At 43.7% G+C, this 19104-nt stretch overlaps 1 protein-coding gene across 3 annotated transcripts in view; it reads right to left on the bottom strand.

Moving 5' to 3' along the window:
* The window catches only part of CCDC138 (coiled-coil domain containing 138), a 92821-nt gene that overhangs the window by 62938 nt on the left and 10779 nt on the right, over nucleotides 1-19104 (bottom strand). For all 3 annotated transcript variants that reach the window (XM_077482608.1, XM_077482607.1, XM_077482609.1), the window contains exons 2-5: nucleotides 18929-19064; nucleotides 16918-17021; nucleotides 10304-10491; nucleotides 2974-3132 (exon numbers count right to left, since the gene is read on the bottom strand). In XM_077482608.1, the coding sequence (XP_077338734.1) occupies nucleotides 2974-3132; nucleotides 10304-10491; nucleotides 16918-17021; nucleotides 18929-19047 (570 nt within the window). In that variant the 5' untranslated portion in view covers nucleotides 19048-19064. The remainder of the gene's footprint in view (nucleotides 1-2973; nucleotides 3133-10303; nucleotides 10492-16917; nucleotides 17022-18928; nucleotides 19065-19104) is intronic.

The raw sequence follows: 19104 nt of genomic DNA on the forward strand, positions 1-19104 counted from the left end.
GTCCGATCAGATGACTCTCTGATGGTACTGGATGATGGAGAAGTATCTGCTCGTAATTTTTTTTAGCGCTGAGTAGTTCATTCATTCTGACCAAATCCCCAACTCCCATTTGCAGAATGCAGGCCCAAAGATGCAAAGGAACCTCCACCATGTTTCACTGTTGCCTGCAGACACTCATCCTTGCACATCTCTCTCCAGGATTTTGGCAAACAAACCTTCTAATACAGCCAAATATTTTACATTTGGATTTATGAGTCCAGAGCACACGTTGCCATTTTTCTTGAATTTTATGAGGTTTCCCACAGTTGATGCACTGAGTTTCCTTGGCTGACTACTTTTTTTTTGGTTCTGAATGTTGCCCGTTTCTTTGTGCATCTCCATGGAAGAGCTTGGACAGCACATCTGGAAACAGCGGTCTCTCTTGTAATATATGCCTGTGAGAAACCTTGTCAGTGCAGGAAGACTAACCTATATCCTGCTGATGTACTCAGCCTTGCCATTGTGTAATTCTTTTTTTTTTTTTTTTTTACATTGAACAGTCTTAAAGTGGAAGTAAACCCACAGATTTAACAGTTTCAAAAAACAGTTACATTCCTGGCACGTGCAGAAAATGTAACGGTCACATTGGTTGTGCTCTCAACCAAACTCTCAAACCATCCAATGGCTGGTGTCTTAACTGATCACATGTGCAGCTTCATGGCAGTTTAAAACATAGGCCAATGTGGCAGCTTCCTTATCTTAAAAAGATTGGAGGGTTTAGCTCCACTTTAAGTAACCTCAGTGTGTTAGTAGAGCAAGGTTTTTTCTCACACAATGGCTTATTTTTTTATTTATTTAAAAACCTATGCTGACCGTCTTTATTTCCACCTTATTTTATAAAGCCAGCAATACACACCGCAATCTCCCATCCTGGTCCCTCACCTCTTCCAGTACTGGAGACTTCTAATAACAGCATTGAGATGGTGCCCCGAGACCACCATTCCACTGCAGGCAGTGAAGTGGATGCCCGAAGAAGGACCTCGAGCATGAAGTGAAAAGAAGAGGCGAAAGCTTGGGGCTGAAGTGTCATGTGACCGTGGCTAAGTAAAAAGGGGCAATTTAAATAGGGTTTTTTTATTTTTCCAATAACACAGCGGTAAGTTAGAGGAAGGTGGTGTGGCATGGGGGTCATCTTTATCAGAGAGGGCCTTTAAATGGATTGTATTTTTTATCTGTTATCTTGTTAATCATTAGCACCTCTTTGGTAAGATGAACTATGAACTGGATCATATACTGTACCTACAAAATGCTTAACTGTGTGCAAGTGTACCTGGGAGAATTGACTTTGTTTTGCAAAGGTTGGCAAAAGGGTGGACACACTATTATGTTTTTGTTCCTTTTTATGCATTTTATACACGGTTAATTGGTAAATAATTTCATTTTTGAAAGCATTCTCATTTACAGTTTTTTTCATAAGTGCCTAAAACTCTTGCACAATACTGTATGTGTACATGTATCTGAACTGGGCATTTTGAAGATTCACCTTAAAGTGGAGGGCCACCCTAAAAAACAAAATTCCATTAAAATGTTAAAAAAAAAAAAAAAAAAAAAGAGAACGAACATTATTTTTTTTTAACTTACCAGAAATGCCTGTTGCTAGGCAGATTGTCCTAATCTGCCTCTCCCTACTCCTCTGTGATCTTCAGTCTTCTCCTCCTCACGTTGTCTTCTGGGGAATGGGGCATGGTGTGTTCTGGGAACTGTGTGTCCCAGAACACAGCGCTCCCCAGTCATAAAGCACTACGCGACTCGTGCATGCGCAGTAGGAAACAGGCAGGGAAGCCGCAAGGCTCCACTGCCTGTTTCCCTTATAAAGAATGACGGCGCCGGGACCCAAGAGCCGAGGGATGGGTCGGCTGACATCGCGGGCACCCTGGACAGGTAAGTGTGCTTATTAAAAGTCATCGTTTGTAGCTGCTGACTTTTTTAAAAACAAAATTTCAGCTGGCCCTCCCCTTTAAAGCTTACTTGATGCAGGAGTTGCCATCACTGACCTCCTGCAACCACTGGCTGCCTTGCTTTTATGATTTGCACCTGCATTTATTTTTTTAAATCATTTAAATCCTCAGAACCAAGCGCTACTTTGTTTGGCTACTAGAACATATCTGAAATTTTGAGTTAATGTGAGCACCTCACACCTGGCGGCCAGGTATAGTGGCAGGGGCAAGGAAAGGCAAGTATGCACTGCTGGGGAGACACAAAGCTAAGATTGTTATCCTGGGCTAGGTTACATATGCTACAAGTCTGATGTCACAACTCCATCCAAATTGCAACAAAATAAGGAGCTGTAAGAATAGGGAATCACATTTTGTCAGGGAAAATTTTAAGACTGTTTACATGGATACAATTGCCCAAATGACTATAGTAATATTTTGCACTGTCTTTCTGTGACCTCACTTTATCATCAAATGCTTCCCAGTATGTCAAAAGAACAGAAATTTTTGAAAGCAAGAAGTTTCCTGTCCGAATCGCATGTAGTTTCTCCAACGCTCCTGCGTGAACCCAGGTTTGTCAGAGATTTCAGCCTGGGTTCACACAGGAGCAGTGCGGGAAACCGCATGTGATTTGGAAAGGAATCGCACCGCAAACGTTCCAATTTCACGTGACTCTTTGCAGTGGGATTTGAGCCCGTCCATTTTGTATTGACGCACTTCATGCCACAAAGTATTGGTTTGGGGTATTGGGAGCATTTTTACAAGTACGAGTACTCGTGAAAATATTCGCTGTCGGCACAAAAATCAGTGCATTCTTAATTAATGTCATATACCAGAACTAAACCTCACCAGTGAATAAAGAAAGGATCAGTCATTGCATCTCATTGCATCTCCTAGTCCTGGTAATGCTCCGAAATGTCAATATGGTCCGTTTCCACTAAAAAATGTGTCACAATCTGGAGTGAATCAAAAGGGCAAAAATAAATAAATGTAAAATTACCTCTTTCATTATCCCAAATTTGTCATGCACAATCTCTTCAACGCTTTTAATTTTGCTGAGAGTAGCTTGATGCTTGAATAACATGTCTTCCCTGTCTCGTAAACTCTGCTCGCGTTTTTTCAACTGAAGTGAATACTCATGCTGCGACATCCTTTCTTTCTATAGAAATACAAGTGCATTGTCATATGGCATTTGCAAAGCAAAGAAAACAGGATTTTTAAAACAGCTTACCTGTAAAATCCTTTTCTTTGATGTACATCAGGGGACACAGAGCCATAATACTTAGTATGCGGGTTATAGGGCCACTGATAGGTGATGGAAACTGGCACACCCTAAGGCAAGAAAGATTCTCTTTCTTGTCAAAAAGAACCAAGGGAATTTCCAATAAAGTCTCAAAAAAGGTCGATTCTGCAAAGCCGATAAGACCAAAATTAAATCCCAAGGATTTAGGAGGTGCCTTGATAGGGGGATTAATCCACGTTACCCCCTGAATAAGGCTACGCACCAGAGAGTGGTAAGCAAGAGGCTGTTGAAAAAACACTGGCAAGGCCGAGATCTGGCCATTGATAGTACTCAGGGCCAGCTTCATTTCAGATCCCATTTGCAGGAAATCAAGAATCCTGCCTAGGACGTACTTCCTGGGGTGCCAACCCCTGGATCCACACCAAGAAACATATGCCTTCCAGACTCTATAGTAAATGACTCTGGAATCTGGCTTCCTGGCATTATTCAAAGTAGACACTACTGAAGGAGATCACCCACAATCCTTTATAAAAGTGGGTTTCAACAGTAAAAACCTGTTAAAATTTTTCGTCCGTAAGGTAGGATGGAATACCGGACCTTATGCGAGAAGGTCTGGCCATAATGGCAGAGTCCGAGGGACTCCTACTGCCATCTTTATGATCTCAGTAAATCAAGATCTGCTGGGGCCACCAGAATCATCTCTCTTCGTTCCTGCTTGATCCTACGGAGAAGGCGTGGAAGTAGCAGAACTGGAGGAAATGCATAGATCAGTAAAAACTGATCACATGGGAAGACTAATGCGTCTGTTCCTCATGCTGGCGGATCCCCTGTTTGACACCAAGTTGTTGATTTTTTTGTTGAAGCTGGATGCAAATAGGTTCATGTCCGGCATACCCCATCTCTAACATATCACTAGGAAGATGTCGGGGTGAAGAGACCATTTTCCCGGAAATTATTTTTGGCGACTCAAGTAGTCCACCTGCCAATTCTCTATTCCTGGAATGAAAATTGCCGATAGGCAAGGAATGTTGTTCTGCCCAAGCTAGAACAGGAGTCACCTCTTTTTGGGCTGCACGACTTCTTGTGCCCCCCTGGTGATTGATGTAAGCCACAGCCGTGGCATTGTCAGACTGAATTCTGACAGGACAATCCCATAGTCTGACCGTCCAAGATTCTAGGGCCAGACGTACTGCCCGAATCGCCAAAATGTTGATAGGCAAGGTCCTCTCTAACCTGGACCATCTCCCCTTCTTCCAAGACTGCTCCTCAGCCTAGAAGGCTGGCATCTGTCGTCACCACTTTCCAGGATACATATGCATCCTTGATATCGATTGAAGCCAAAAACTTCCCTCCTTGCAGGATGGAAACCACCGATTTACTCCATGCGAAAGGATCGGATGTTTAAGTGCCGATTCAGATCTTTGAGATCTAGAATGGTCTTACCTCTCCATTTGGTTTTGAAACTGTGAAAAGGTTTGAATAAAAAAAAAAAACTGTGCCCTGTTCCTCTAAGGGAACCTCTGATATCACCAACTGAGATAATAGATGATCCAGAGCTAGAAAGAGAGACTTCTTTTCCTCTGGATCCCTGGGAACATTTGACCTTAGAAAACAGAAGACGGAAACTGAAGGAGACATCCATCTTAACATTGTTCCTGCCAGATCTTTGAGAATTGCAGGAGTCTTCCCCCCACCCAAGCGAGCGAAGGCACCCCTTCATAAGAAGGCTTTAGCATTCTGCTTTGTGGGCTTTCTGCCCCAAGATCTTTTTTGACCCTGGTGCTGCCCTTGGGGTTTTCTCCTTGAACCTGACGGTTGAGGCCATCGAGACTGCCTAGAGGCTGATGCCCCTGGCACAAGTGAGGCAGCACACTTAAAAGGAGAAATGTCTGAACGTCTTCTTCACTGGTAAAAGGAGAACTTTTCCCATTAGAGATCCTTTGGAGGTATTTATCCAGATCATCTCCAAATAGCCATTCCCCCTGAAAGGGGAAACTGGCTAAAAGCTTTTTACATGGTGCTTCGCCTGACCAATTTTTCAGCCACAGAACTCTGCGAGAATGCACTAGTCCAAGCATAAGCCGTGAGGCTTGAATGATAGAATCTTTCATAGCATCTACTGTGAAACATAGTGCGTCTGATACACCAGACCATTGCTGGGCCTGCTGATCAGGCAGAATTTTAAGTATCTCCACAAACTGTTCCTTAATGGACTGAGATACACCAATTGCCACAAGAACCGGCTGCGCTACTGAACTTGCTAAAGACATATTGCTTTTGGAAAGAAGTTCCAACTTTTTTTCTGTTGGATCCTTTAACATTAGCGCATTATCCACCGGACATGTGAGACTTTTGTTCACTAAGGAAATTGCAGGACCCATTGCTGGAACTCCCAGTTCTTATAGAAAATCCTTTTCCATAGGATAAACTGTGGAAAATTTCTTAGGAGGATAATATTGTTCATCCGGATGTTACCATTCAGAATACATAAGCTTTTTTTTTTTCAGACATGAATGAATGGGAAAGGCATCCCCAGATGGGGAAGGTTTAAATGATCACAAAATGATCCCAAACTCCCTCTATATTAGGATCCACAGAAGAGGATATAATAGTATCTTAAAAATCTTTTGGAAGATCTTCCTGATCCCCTGCCCCTTGCACCTCAATAAGAGGGTCCTGAGCACTGGATGGGGAGCTGCTATGTTTAGACCCACTATGGACAGAGATCATAGGATTAATCTTCTTTTCCAAATTACAAATGGTAGAAGAGAAAAACCTCCTGGGTGATATATACAGGGACTGAAGTGTTTAGTGCACCTGCAACAACAGCCCTGATGGCTCAATCTGACCAGCAGAATCACTCTCAGAGGAGGATGACATTCTTTTGGAAATGGATTTAGGTTTATTGTGAAAACCATTGACTCCTTTAGAACCCTTTAGAGGAGTTCCTGGTCCCTTTTCCATTCATAGCCTGAAGCTCAAAAGCAGAGGCACTACCAAAACAATGTACAGTGCTAGGTTATAGTTCAGCGCTATAAGCTGCTATTAATACCTAGCCTGGTAAATGTGTCAAAGGAAAAAATGCCTGTGTCACCAGCCAACCTCCTGCTCATGTGTTCCTCCATGGCCAGCATCAGCTACACACAGTGCTTTAAAAATTTCCTCTACGTGTGGCCGGCGTCTGACGCCGTTAGTCTGTTGGGTTTTTTTTTTCCCAAAAAAGTAAATGCTTTTGGCACATAAGTCCCTCGAAGGGGGAAAAAAAAAAAAAACAACATTGGGGGCGCAGGAGGAGAACCAGACCCCCCCCCCCCTTTCTTATAGGATCTACTTGTGGCCAGAGGAGAGGAGAAATGAAGGCTTCTGACAGCGCTGTTTCCAGCATCAGGTGGCGAGTGCTCAATACAGCCCCCAGTGGTGACACATAGGGCATGACAACATTATAACTTAAAAAGGAGAAAATCTTCACTTACCTTTCCTCGCTGCAAGGTTATTTGAGATAAACCCAATCTTCACCCTTCACGGTATGCTCCGAAACCTTCAGGAACAGGGAAACCTAGAGGATACCCACAATCCTGGACCTGCAACAGCACCCTGCCAGTAAAAAACGTTATGGCCTTACTACCAAAAAGTACTGGATCCCAGGGTCCAGCTCTTTAAAAAGAGAAGCATTCGCAAGCAAAACCTCGTTTCTTCGGACACGAGGCCCCCGTACCATTCCTTTAGCCCATGAAAGAACACTCTGAACGGATTCGGTCAGCATGGCTAGCCCCAGCAAGGACTGCTTCCAGTGGAGCTCAGCACAGCTTTACTCGTGACCAACACCTTAGACACTGGCGAAAAAAAACTGAGCACTCCCAGTAGTGGGAGGGGTTATATAGGGAGTACACTTCTTGCCTTAGGGCGTGCCAGTGTCCATCACCTATCAGTGGCCCTATAACCCACATAGTAAGTACTATGGCTCTGTGTCCTTCTCCAACGCTCCTCTCTTGACAAACAGAAGACACAAAATTAAGTTTAAAAAAATAAATAAAAAATTGTGATAAAAGTCTTTAAAAGCTGTAACGCAATATACCAAGATGGCCTTTAACACACATAAATTATATACAATTATACAATATATCACTATCCATTTAACAATCACTTTGCTATGAGCTTGAATCATTCTAGTTTGTTGCACATAAATCCCGATGTACAACAGAAGCTGGCATGCCTTCTACATAAACAGACCTGATGTACTAAATCAGACAGATTCGTATATAGTGGCGGGTCCATAACACCAACACATATACATCCGAAATGTTGTACTTTGTCAAAAAAAAAAAAAAAAAAAAAAAAAAGGGAGGCCCACACTTAAATCACTACTACCTATAATCCAAAAATATAGCATTAGATTAGCCACCTATGCCCTACAAATGGAACATTTGGAATATTCATAAGTAATGTTTTATTTTTACCAGATTACGACTTAATTTAAACCTGCTTTCCATCCAACCCTTTTTACATTTTGCAGGAAACAGATTTAAAGGAGAACAAGTATCATCACATTTTAAAAATACGTGTTGAATCCCCCAAGTGACCAAGTACATGTTGCACTTAATCCTGTTTTGATACATGCTGCAGTTCCAGAGCTAGCGTAGTTAACAGCATGCCATTCCTCCCACCACCTCTGTTTGACCATGCTGCTCACATGGAGACAAATATTTAATGAGGTCTGACAAACCCTGATGGACTCTGCTGTAGATTGAGCATTGTCATACAGCACAGCAGGGGTCAGCTGGAATCATAACACAAGCACCTCACAGATGATATACAAACTATTCTGCCACAGTCATTGCAGCTTATGCTTACTAGCAGCTGGCTAGTGCACTAGGTTTTTGATATACGATTTCATATGTATACACCATCTGTTTTTTTTAAACTGACCGAGTAGGTGCGACTTTAACATAAACCCTTATTGTATTACTTCCAAAAGCAAATAAGATGGGGTGGGAGGGGATTACTAAAACTAGAGCCGGCAGAATCTGGAGCAGCTGTGAATAGTAACCAGCATTTAGCTTCTAACTTCAGCCTTTTCACTTAAAGAGGAAGTAAACCCTGGTGTGTTTTTCTTCCTTTCTTCTTCCCTGCAAAGTAAAGGCATAATTTGCTAGAATGCATCGCATACCCTTAGTGGCATGGGGCCCTCAGGCAGTACCCAAGAGCCCGAATGGTCAGTCTGCCCCCGCTCAGAGACTCTCCGAGTGGCTCCAAGTGTCACCGGCACCCCTGCACCTCAGACCAAATGTCGAACTGCACACTCAATTGGCTTGACACTTACTTGCAAATAAAGCCTGCATTTCACAATTGCAGGCTGCATCCATCTTTGCCCATCTTCCTTCCGGGGGCCCACGGACTCCGGCTCTGTGACTGGGCGGAGCCGCGTGACATCACTCCCATGGAGCACGTTTAGGAGATATTTACAGTACCTATAGGTAAGCCTTATTATAGGCTTACTCTTTAGGTACAACTTACAAAAGGAGGTTTACCACCTCTTAAAGCTTTGAAAATAAAAACTAGAAGCTCATTGGTTGCACAGCGTATGTGAAGTCTCAAAGGCCCTTCCACCTTAAAACTGAACTCCATCCCTAAGAGCCACAAATGATATAGATTCATCTTATGAGCACCAAATGCTTTTGTTATTTCAGCTTTTACCTTGTAAAAGTAGCACGTGGCGTGTATTTAAATTCTAACGACGAACATCTCTTATGCCGCGTACACATGAGCGGAATTTCCGTCCGAAAAATCTTGGATGGTTTTTCTGGCAGAATTCCACTCAAGCTTGTCTTGCATACACATGGTCACATAAAAGTTCTCTGAACTTTCCACCGTCAAACACGAGGTGATGTACAACACTACAATGAGCCAAGAAATGCTTCCGAGCATGCGTCAAATTGTTTTCGAGCATGCATGATTTTTTGCATGTCTGAATTGCATACAGGCAATCACATTTTTGGATAGGAACTTTTCCCGACCGCAAAATACAGAGCATGCTCTCAATCTTTTGCTGGCTAGAATTCCACCAGTAAAAGACTGATGGAGCATACACACGGTCACATTTTCCAACAAAAAGCTCTCATCTGAGTTTTGCTGGCGGCATTTCCGATTGTGTGTACGCAGCATTATTTGCTCTCTTTTGGTTTGCTAAAGCTCAATGTAATTTTTTAATTTTGGAGAGATACAATAACACGTAAGTTATGTGTAATAGTGTGCATCACATTACCTCCAGATACTGCTGTTAAAAAAACTTCCATTCAGTACCCCCTTCAGAGCTGCTGGATACTGATCTGAGTGGCTGTGAATAGAAGCTGCTGGTACTAAGAAAAGTTAATCCATTCCCCCCCTGCCTTGATGAACTGAGATGGAGGAGATTCTCCTAGTCAACTGCTCCTCCTCCATTTACAGAATGTGATGCATTGTGGAAGAATAGTAATATGCACAAACGTCATTGATGTTAACCTTTAAACAATTCTAAAGGAGACAATGAACAGGAGATTTTTACCAGAAGCAGCCATTGACAGGTAATAGGATGCACATTCATTATAGATAACAAATTCGTTTGATGCTCTATTCCAAAAAATAAATAAACAAATATCAGCTATAAATATACCAAAACCATTATATGAAAGCATGGTGTTACATCTGTTTGATACGTGCCCAAAATACCTGTTGATCATGTCAGAAATTCAGAGTTGTCCTTTGTTCAGTACTTACTTCCTGTACTATTTCAAAGACCATCCTCGCAGTCCTTATCTTAGGCCTATAGAATGATTAGCCTTTAATGTTATGTAAAGATGGGAGAGTGGTTGGGTCTGATTACTTTGGCAAAAGGAAACTTGGCAGGGCTGAAAACACTCAAGTAAAAAAAAAAAAAAAAATACTGGGTTGTCAGCCTACAACAGGACTCAGCAGTGGAGTGCATTCCAACAGGTAAATTTCTGTATTTGTTAGTCTTTAAAGGGATAAACATAAGAAAATGGAAAACGGGTGTTTCCTACATGTTGGTTTTGCGTATAGTGATATAAATTAAAAAACGACTATAGCTTACCTGCAATTTCTGGTAGATTTCTGACAACTCTTCATAAATATCACGAACCTCCGAAGATAAAATACTTGGGACCTTTAAGGAACTGTTGCGTGGTCTTCTCAGATTGAGTTTATTAGCAAGAGGGCTGTTAGTATCCAGAGATGGCTCAATACATGTGTTGGCTACCAGATGAGAAGGCAATGTCACATCTGTAAAATAAACATCATAAAGGCTCTCAAAGACAAATCGCTATAAGAAAAAAAAAAAAAAAAAAAAAAAAAAGAAGGGGAAGACGAATATTACAAAGCATTTACCGTATATACTCGAGTATAGGCCGACCCGAATATAAGCCGAGGCCCCCAATTTACCCCCAAAAAAACTGGCAAACTTATTGACTCGTGTATAAGCCGAGGGTGAGACATGCCTGTCCATCCCTGTGTGTGTGTCCGTCCATCCCTGTGTGTCCGTCCATCCCTGTGTGTCCGTCCATCCCTGTGTGTCCGTCCATCCATCCCTGTGTGTGTGTGTGTCCATCCATCCATCCATCCCTGTGTGTGTGTGTGTCTCCATCCATCCATCCATCCCTGTGTGTGTGTGTCTCCATCCATCCATCCATCCATCCATCCATCCCTGTGTGTGTGTGTCTCCATCCATCCATCCATCCATCCCTGTGTGTGTGTGTATCCATCCATCCCTGTGTGTGTGTGTGTCTCCATCCATCCATCCATCCATCCGTGTGTGTGTGTCTCCATCCGTGTGTGTGTGTGTGTGTGTGTGTGTGTGTGTGTGTGTGTGTGTGTGTGTGTGTGTGTGTGTGTGTGTGTGTGTGTGTGTGTGTCCAGCCTACCTGTGTCCCGAGCCTTTGTCCCGAGCCTCCGTCCCGTGTCGTGCCTTGCCTTCGTCCCGTCCCGTCCCGTCCCGTCCCGTGCCGTGCCTTGCCTTGCCTCCGTCCCGTGCCCTCTTCGTCGGCGGCCATTGTAAAATTCAAAAGCCGCGCCTCCTCCTTCGCCTGTGATAGGCGGAACACTGAATTTCCCAGCAGCCTGTGTTCCGCCTATCACGGACGTCGTATCATCCTCGTCCGTAGTACGAGGATGAGAAGATGCCCGTGATAGGCGGAACACAGGCTGCTGGGAAATTCAGTGTTCCGCCTATCACAGGCGAAGGCGGAGCCGGAGGCGCGGCTTTTGAATCAGAATGGCCGCTGTCTGTCTGCTCGACACGCTGATCGAGCGGGCAGACAGCGATGACTCGAGTATAAGCCGAGGGGGGCACTTTCAGCCTCAAAAAAGAGGCTGAAAATCTCGGCTTATACTCGAGTATATACGGTAAACCCCTTTTCCCTGTAAACAGCAAATCGTGTACAGAGGAATAGGAAAAAAATGTAATTTTCTCTTAATTTACTAACTTTACTTTACTGTAATTTACTCTTTTAGTAAATTGGTGCTACAATAGACATATAATGCATATATGTAGGTTTTTGATTTACTGTGTATTTGCCTTTTCTTAAAGCGGAGTTCCACCCTGACATTTTTTAAATTTTCCCAGTCCTTGATCAATAATGACAAACATTTGGACTTAAACTTTTTTTTACTTACCCGAAGTGCCCTGTTGCTAGGTGGTGGCTTCTAATCTGCCACCTCCGGCTCTGCAGCCCCTCTGATCACTTCCTCCCTTGTCTGTGCATCTGGGAAATGTGAGTCATCATTTCTCAGGAGTCAGTGGACGGGAGTGTGTCAAAAATTGCGTTATTTCCCGACAGGAAATGACACGATTTAAGGCGGATCTATCTAGGTTGCCATAACGGGGTGGGACTTTCCTCCGTTGCCACCCGTTGTTATGGCAACTTGATAAACAATTGGCGCTACAGCCGTTAGAGCATCGCGCATGCGCGATATTGAGAAGTGCATGCTGGTTACCCAGCATGCACCTCTCGATATGTTATCCAGGAAGAGGTTGAGAGTGGGCTTCATATGCCCACACTCATCACGGTAAAGGCCAGAAGAGGATCAGATAAATCATAAGTAAAAAAAAAAATACTATCCACTAGCATATACACATATACATATATGTGTATTATTAATGCAGTGGGAGGGGATGCCTGTAAAAAAGAAAAAAATTATGGTGGCCGGAACTCTGCTTTGAGAAAAATGCAATGAATATGATATCAATTTTCTGCTGTGTACAGAAAAAAGATGTTTTAAGTTATATCACTCTGCAAATCGCAAACCAGAAAACCCCCTTAAAAAGCTTTATTTATATTATTACAGTATATAAAGTGAATATTGCTGTTTACCATCTGCTATACCCTGCAATTATTGCGCACACACAATGGCCGACATCCCTATTGATTATGTAGTATGTCACAGAGTTTCTTTGCCTAATGCAACAGAGAGTTGTGTTTGGAGGAGAGGCAACCAATGCAAGGCGGCATCTCTGCCAAGGCCTGCCTTACCTGTACTCCCTTAGGCCGCGTACACACGCGGGGACTGTTCGCTGAAACTGTCCACTGAAACCAAGTTTCAGCGGACAGTCCGCTCGTGTGTGGGCTTTCAGCGGACAGTTTCAGCGAACAGTCCGCTGAACAAGGTTTTTCGGAAATTCCGAAAAACTGTCCGCTGAAACCTTGTTTCAGCGGACAGTCCCCGCGTGTGTAGGCTTGTTCGTCAAACAAAGTTGCGCGCATGCTCAGAAAGGATTTTCACGCCGAAAGTTATAATGCAGTGTATAGGACGTCGTATTTTTCGTCCCGTCGTACGTGCCGTTCACGTCATCGCGCACGGTTTCAGCAAACTGTTCGTCCGTCGTGTGTGGCCATGTCCGTCCATGCTAATTTTGAGCGGACTGTTTGCCGAAACTGTTTGACGGACAAAGTTGGGCGAACAGTCCCCGCGTGTGTACGCGGCCTTACAGATGTTTGCTCTTTTTCAGCCAATGATACATTTGGCTATTTTGACAACTGATAGGTTGCTAGGTTCAGGTACTGTCAAAGGGAAGAAGTTCACATGCTCTCCCATACCCAGAAGTGCACATGAACAATAAACTGCAAAGAACTGCAAAGAAATGCAGGTAAGTTGAGCATATAGTGATTGAGGGATGCCTATAGCAGCGCCACTTTCACCTGTATAGGCAAAATGACAGTGTTTACTTATTAACCACTTGCCGCCCGCCCTATTACAAATTGACGGCGGCAAAGTGGTTTCATTATCCTAACCTCACGTCATATGACGTGATTAGGATAATGAGCCGCTGCGCGCCCCCGGGGGCGCGCATCGCGGCGATCGTTGTTGCGGGGTGTCAGTCTGACACCCGGCAACTACGATCTCGGTAAAGAGTCTCCAACGGAGACTCTTTACCATGTGATCAGCCGTGTCCAATCACGGCTGATCACAGTGTAAATGGGAAGAGCCGGTGATCGGCTTTCCCTCACTCGCGTCTGTCAGACGCGAGTAGAGGAGAGCCGATCGGCTGCTCCTCTGACAGGGGGGGGTCTGTGCTGATCGATTATCAGCACAGCCCCCCCGAGGATGCCCACACTGGACCACCAGGGACACCACTAGACCACCAGGGAAAAGGTAATAAAAATCCATAATCCTCCCTAGACCACCAGGGTGCCAGTCAGCACAATGGGTGCCAATCAGTGCCCATAATGGATGCCAATCAGTGGCCACAATGGGCATCACTGATTGGCATGCATTATTGTTTGGCACTGATTGGCATCCATTACTATAACACCGATGCCGCCTATGAGTGCCCACCTGTGCTGCCTATGAGTGCCCACCTGTGCCGCCTGAGTGCCCACCTGTGCCGCCTATGAGTGCCCACCTGTGCCGCCTATGAGTGCCCACCTGTGCCGCCTATGAGTGCCCACCTGTGCCGCCTATCTATGCCCACCTGTGCCGCCTATCTATGCCCACCTGTGCCGCCTATCCATGCCCACCTGTGCCGCCTATCCATGCCCATCCGTGCCGCCCATCCGTGCCAGCTATCAGTGCCAATTTGTGCCACCTATCAGTGTCCGTCCGTGTCGCCCATGCGTGTCGCCCATCCGTGTCGCTCATCCGTGTCGCTCATCAGTGCCGCCTATCAGTGCCACTTCATTGGTGCCACATTGGTGCCCATCAGTGCCACCTTATCAGTGCCCATCAGTGTAGCCCCATCAGTGCCCATCAGTGAAGGAGAAAACGTACTTATTTAAAAAGTTTTGAAACTGAAACAAAAAAAAACATTTTTTTTTTCAAAATTTTCGGTATTTTTTTATTTGTAGCGCAAAAAATAAAAACCGTAGAGGTGATCAAATACCACCAAAAGAAAGCTCTATTTGTGGGAAAAAAATGATAAAAATTTCATTTGGGTACAGTGTAGCATGACCGCGCAATTGTCATTCAAAGTGCGACAGCGCTGAAGGCTCAAAATTGGTCTGGGCAGGAAGGTGTTTAAGTGCCCTGTATTGAAGTGGTTAATAATAATAATAATAATAAAAATAATAATAATAATAATAATAATTGTAATGATACTCATCAAATCTATTTTTAAATTAATTGATTTATAGTATTAGTCATTCCACAGCTAATCACATTTACTGTAAAGAATCCTTTCTTGTATGGGTGTAGACATTTTCTTTCCTATACAACCTACTTATGTCCCTTTTCCTAGTACAGCCTTTGGGTTAAAAAGCAAAAGTTATTTTCTGTTTATTGGCCTTTAACTACTATTTATATCTTTTAATTAGATCTCCAGTTCATCTTTTTCTAAATTAAACAAGTTTAGGTTGTTTGATCTACTTTTTATCAGTGGGACCTGTCATCCTTTTTATTAATTTAGCTGAACAGGTTAAATCATATTCTGATGCTTTTCATTGCATTTGACAATAGGCACAAACGCTGCTCTACACTTCAAGAGAGCTGCTGATAGGGTTCAATGAACCCAAAGGGTAACAGGTGGAAGGGTAAATTTGTCTCACTTGTGGGCTACTCTGGACAAAGCCAGAGAAAAGGATGGCTTTGGTGTTTGTTTAAGCCTACCCTTGCATTTAATGTCACCAGTGCTAAGCATGCTACTCTTGCCAGAATCTACTCTTTACATATGCCACATGACATATTTATGCATAATTCCTTTATTATTGCATATGGCTTAACAGATTTGACTTCATATATAATTTGCCATGTTATAAGTAATTTAAATGTGGCTTATCATGGAAAGCTTTGAAACAAATACAGTGCTGTTTAACTATGAGGCAATTTTGATGTTAAAATCGGCATGTTTAGCTATAAATTACTATGGCCCCCTCTCCCTCACAATAGTATGCCCACATTTTTTTAGTTACCGTATATACTCGAGTATAGGCCGACCCGAATATAAGCCGAGGCCCCCAATTTACCCCCAAAAAAACTGGCAAACTTATTGACTCGTGTATAAGCCGAGGGTGAGACATGGCTGTCCATCCCTGTGTGTGTGTCCGTCCATCCCTGTGTGTCCGTCCATCCCTGTGTGTCCGTCCATCCCTGTGTGTCCGTCCATCCCTGTGTGTCCGTCCATCCATCCCTGTGTGTGTGTGTGTGTCCATCCATCCATCCATCCCTGTGTGTGTGTGTCTCCATCCATCCATCCATCCATCCCTGTGTGTGTGTGTCTCCATCCATCCATCCCTGTGTGTGTGTGTCTCCATCCATCCATCCATCCCTGTGTGTGTCTCCATCCATGTGTGTGTGTGTGTGTGTGTGTGTGTGTGTGTGTGTGTGTGTGTGTGTGTGTGTGTGTGTGTGTGTGTGTGTGTGTGTGTGTGTGTGTGTGTGTGTGTGTGTGTGTGTCCAGCCTACCTTTTTCCCGAGCCTCCGTCCCGTGCCTTGCCTCCTTGCCTCCGTCCCGTGCCGTGCCTTGCCTCCTTGCATCCGTCCCGTGTCGTGCCTTGCCCCCGTCCCGTCCCGTGCCGTGCCGTCCCGTGCCCTCTTCGTCGGCGGCCATTGTAAAGTTCAAAAGCTGCGCCGCCGCCTTCGCCTGTGATAGGCGGAACACTGAATTTCCCAGCAGCCTGTGTTCCGCCTATCACAGACGTCGTATCATCCTCGTCCGTAGTACGAGGATGATACGACGTCCGTGATAGGCGGAACACAGGCTGCTGGGAAATTCAGTGTTCCGCCTATCACAGGCGAAGGCGGAGCCGGAGGCGCGGCTTTTGAATAGAATGGCCGCTGTCTGTCTGCTCGACACGCTGATCGAGCGGGCAGACAGCGATGACTCGAGTATAAGCCGAGGGGGGCACTTTCAGCCTCAAAAAAGAGGCTGAAAATCTCGGCTTATACTCGAGTATATACGGTATATAGCTGCAACAATTGCATGGCATTTCACCAGTTTTAAAAATACTTTCACACATTAAACAGATAAACCAGATTTAAAAATGTGAGTGCACTTTACAGGGGAAAACCACTGGAAAGAAATGGCAGATTTTACTTTGAAGCAGAACTCCAGATAAAGCTTATTTTGGCTAGTTCTGGATAAATTTGGAAAAGGTTACAAATCACAACTGGCTGAAGAGAATCACATATCTTTGGCAATTAATTAACGTGGTTAACATTTCGATGTTTAGCTGTAGAAAGCCATGTTAGTGTTAAAAGCTGAACCAGTACTGTATTTACCTGTCTCTGTGTACAGATGTGTATTATAATCCTGAATAGGACAAACGTCGTCATCACTCTGGTCTGGTATATCCATCTGACTGAAATCATATTCGTAATCGATCCTATCAGAACCAAAAGAATTAGTATACAGTGGAGCCCAGGCTATTTCTAGCCATAAGAATAGATCCTACACAGACTTTCTGTGGATACAAAAGACACGAAGGCCTTGTTTACATCTGCCCTGCAGTTTGAAGCACTATCTGCATACAGATTGCTCTCCAGGGAACAACAGCCAGGCAGTGAGGAGGTATTGTATCACCTCCCCACAGCCTGTTTTATCCCCCTAAATACCGGACAACCATGCCGCAACCCCAAGCATTGTGTGTGTTTGTGAGGCAGTTGGTATGCCCGCCGAGTGCAATGGGGTATAATTACTGCAGCGATCACCGCATGTGTACACCCCAGTTGCTGTCTCAGCTGAAAAAGGGGGCGGTGTTGAGTGGCAATAACATGGCTCAACCACAGGGTTTTACCCCCAGATCAGAAATGTAAACAAGCCCTAAGAAAGTTCAAAAGCAAATTTATAGATGTTTCCACATAAAAGCTCCATGGGAAAACTCACGAAAAAAAAAATATGCTGACATATAATTAAAGCTGAACTCTAGGCAGAAATTTCATGAGATATGTATACAGGTGCTTCCATGCCTTTAAAGAATTTCTTTTTAAGAGAGCACAATCCTCCTGCAGCACAGAAAGGCCCTCTGTCCTTCAAATTCTTATCCCCCTGGCCACCAGTCTTGGATATTCCCCACTGTACATCTTTGCAAAGCAAGCGGTAACATAACTATATTGCCACTTGCTGTATTGGGCCGACCCAGGAGCCTGAACTGCTTACTGCATGGTGTAGCTTGATAGACAATATGGGTGGCCGGTCAGAAGCACACTTCTGGTCTTCCACACAAACATTCACAGTCCGGCCAATATGGCCTCCCATTCAGTAATGAAATCCCAGGGAATGATGGGATTTGTAGTCTTAGTGAGCTGCGATGAACATTAATAGGATGTGACATTGCCACTTCTGAGATACCTCCTTCTGGAGCACAGGCATTGATCAATATTCCATATAAATGAGATGACATCACAAGGCCAGCTTTTAAAAAAGATAAAAAAAAAAAAAAAGGTGTAACATTTTACTCAAAAGAACAAAAGTGTAACTTAACCCTCCTTTCTTTTACAGCCAAGGAAGCTGCCATCTTAGTGATCACATGTGATCAGCTATGACACCAGACATTTGATAGTTTGACAGTTCAGTTGAGAAGACAAGCAAATGTGATTGTAAAGATTTAGTCACCATCCTGGAGTTCAGCCAATGTAACTACTTTCAACTATATTCCATTACCTCTTATTCACACCGGTCTGACTTGTCATGCAATTTGACAGTTCCAAATCGCATGACACAAACCATTGCTGACAATGGAACAGTTTATATCGCCACGAATCATGTCGCAGCGATTATGAAAAAGGTTCCTGCACTACTTTTTATAGATTTAATTGTGGCTTTGCATAGACTTCTGTTAAATAAAGTCACAAGCCAGAATGATAATAGGCAGTGCATATTGCACTGATGTGCAGCTTTGAAATCGCGCTGAAGTAGTGCAATTTCAAAGCCGCACCACTGTAAACCAGGGCTGAGACTGCACAGAAAAGAAGGTCACATGATCAGGCCAGATTCACACTTTGGTTTTTCAATAAACCACATAAATTAGAAATAGATTGCAAAAAAGCTTAACTACCTACTAGTGTTGTACCACATGGGCGCTATGTAAGAAAAATAGTGCAGGCGAAATTTTTTGTGCATTCTGGTGCATTGCCAGTCTATTCAAGTGAATTGGCTGTATTAAAAGGCACGTTAACATATCCAAACAGTAAGGTGTGAAGGAGGCCTTAATGGTTTAAGATTTTACTTCTTTTTTTTTTTTTTTGCAACAATATACTAAGTAGTAGATTTACGCTTAAATTTTTTTTTTACCATTTAGAATTCTGTATTATTCCCAGCAACTCCTTGAGGGCTTTGTTGTAATGCTTCTTGTCACTGACAGTCGCAGCTGAAGGTGTTGTTGGTGATGCAAGCATCCTTGACTCTGCCATCTAAAAATCCAGAAAACCTGTAAAAGGTCAGAACAAATCACAATAGGATCATTATAA

This window comes from Lithobates pipiens, unplaced genomic scaffold (genome assembly GCF_037356315.1).
Source record: "Lithobates pipiens isolate NorthernLeopardFrog02 unplaced genomic scaffold, aLitPip1_a1.2 Scaffold_16, whole genome shotgun sequence".
Taxonomy (NCBI): domain Eukaryota; kingdom Metazoa; phylum Chordata; class Amphibia; order Anura; family Ranidae; genus Lithobates; species Lithobates pipiens.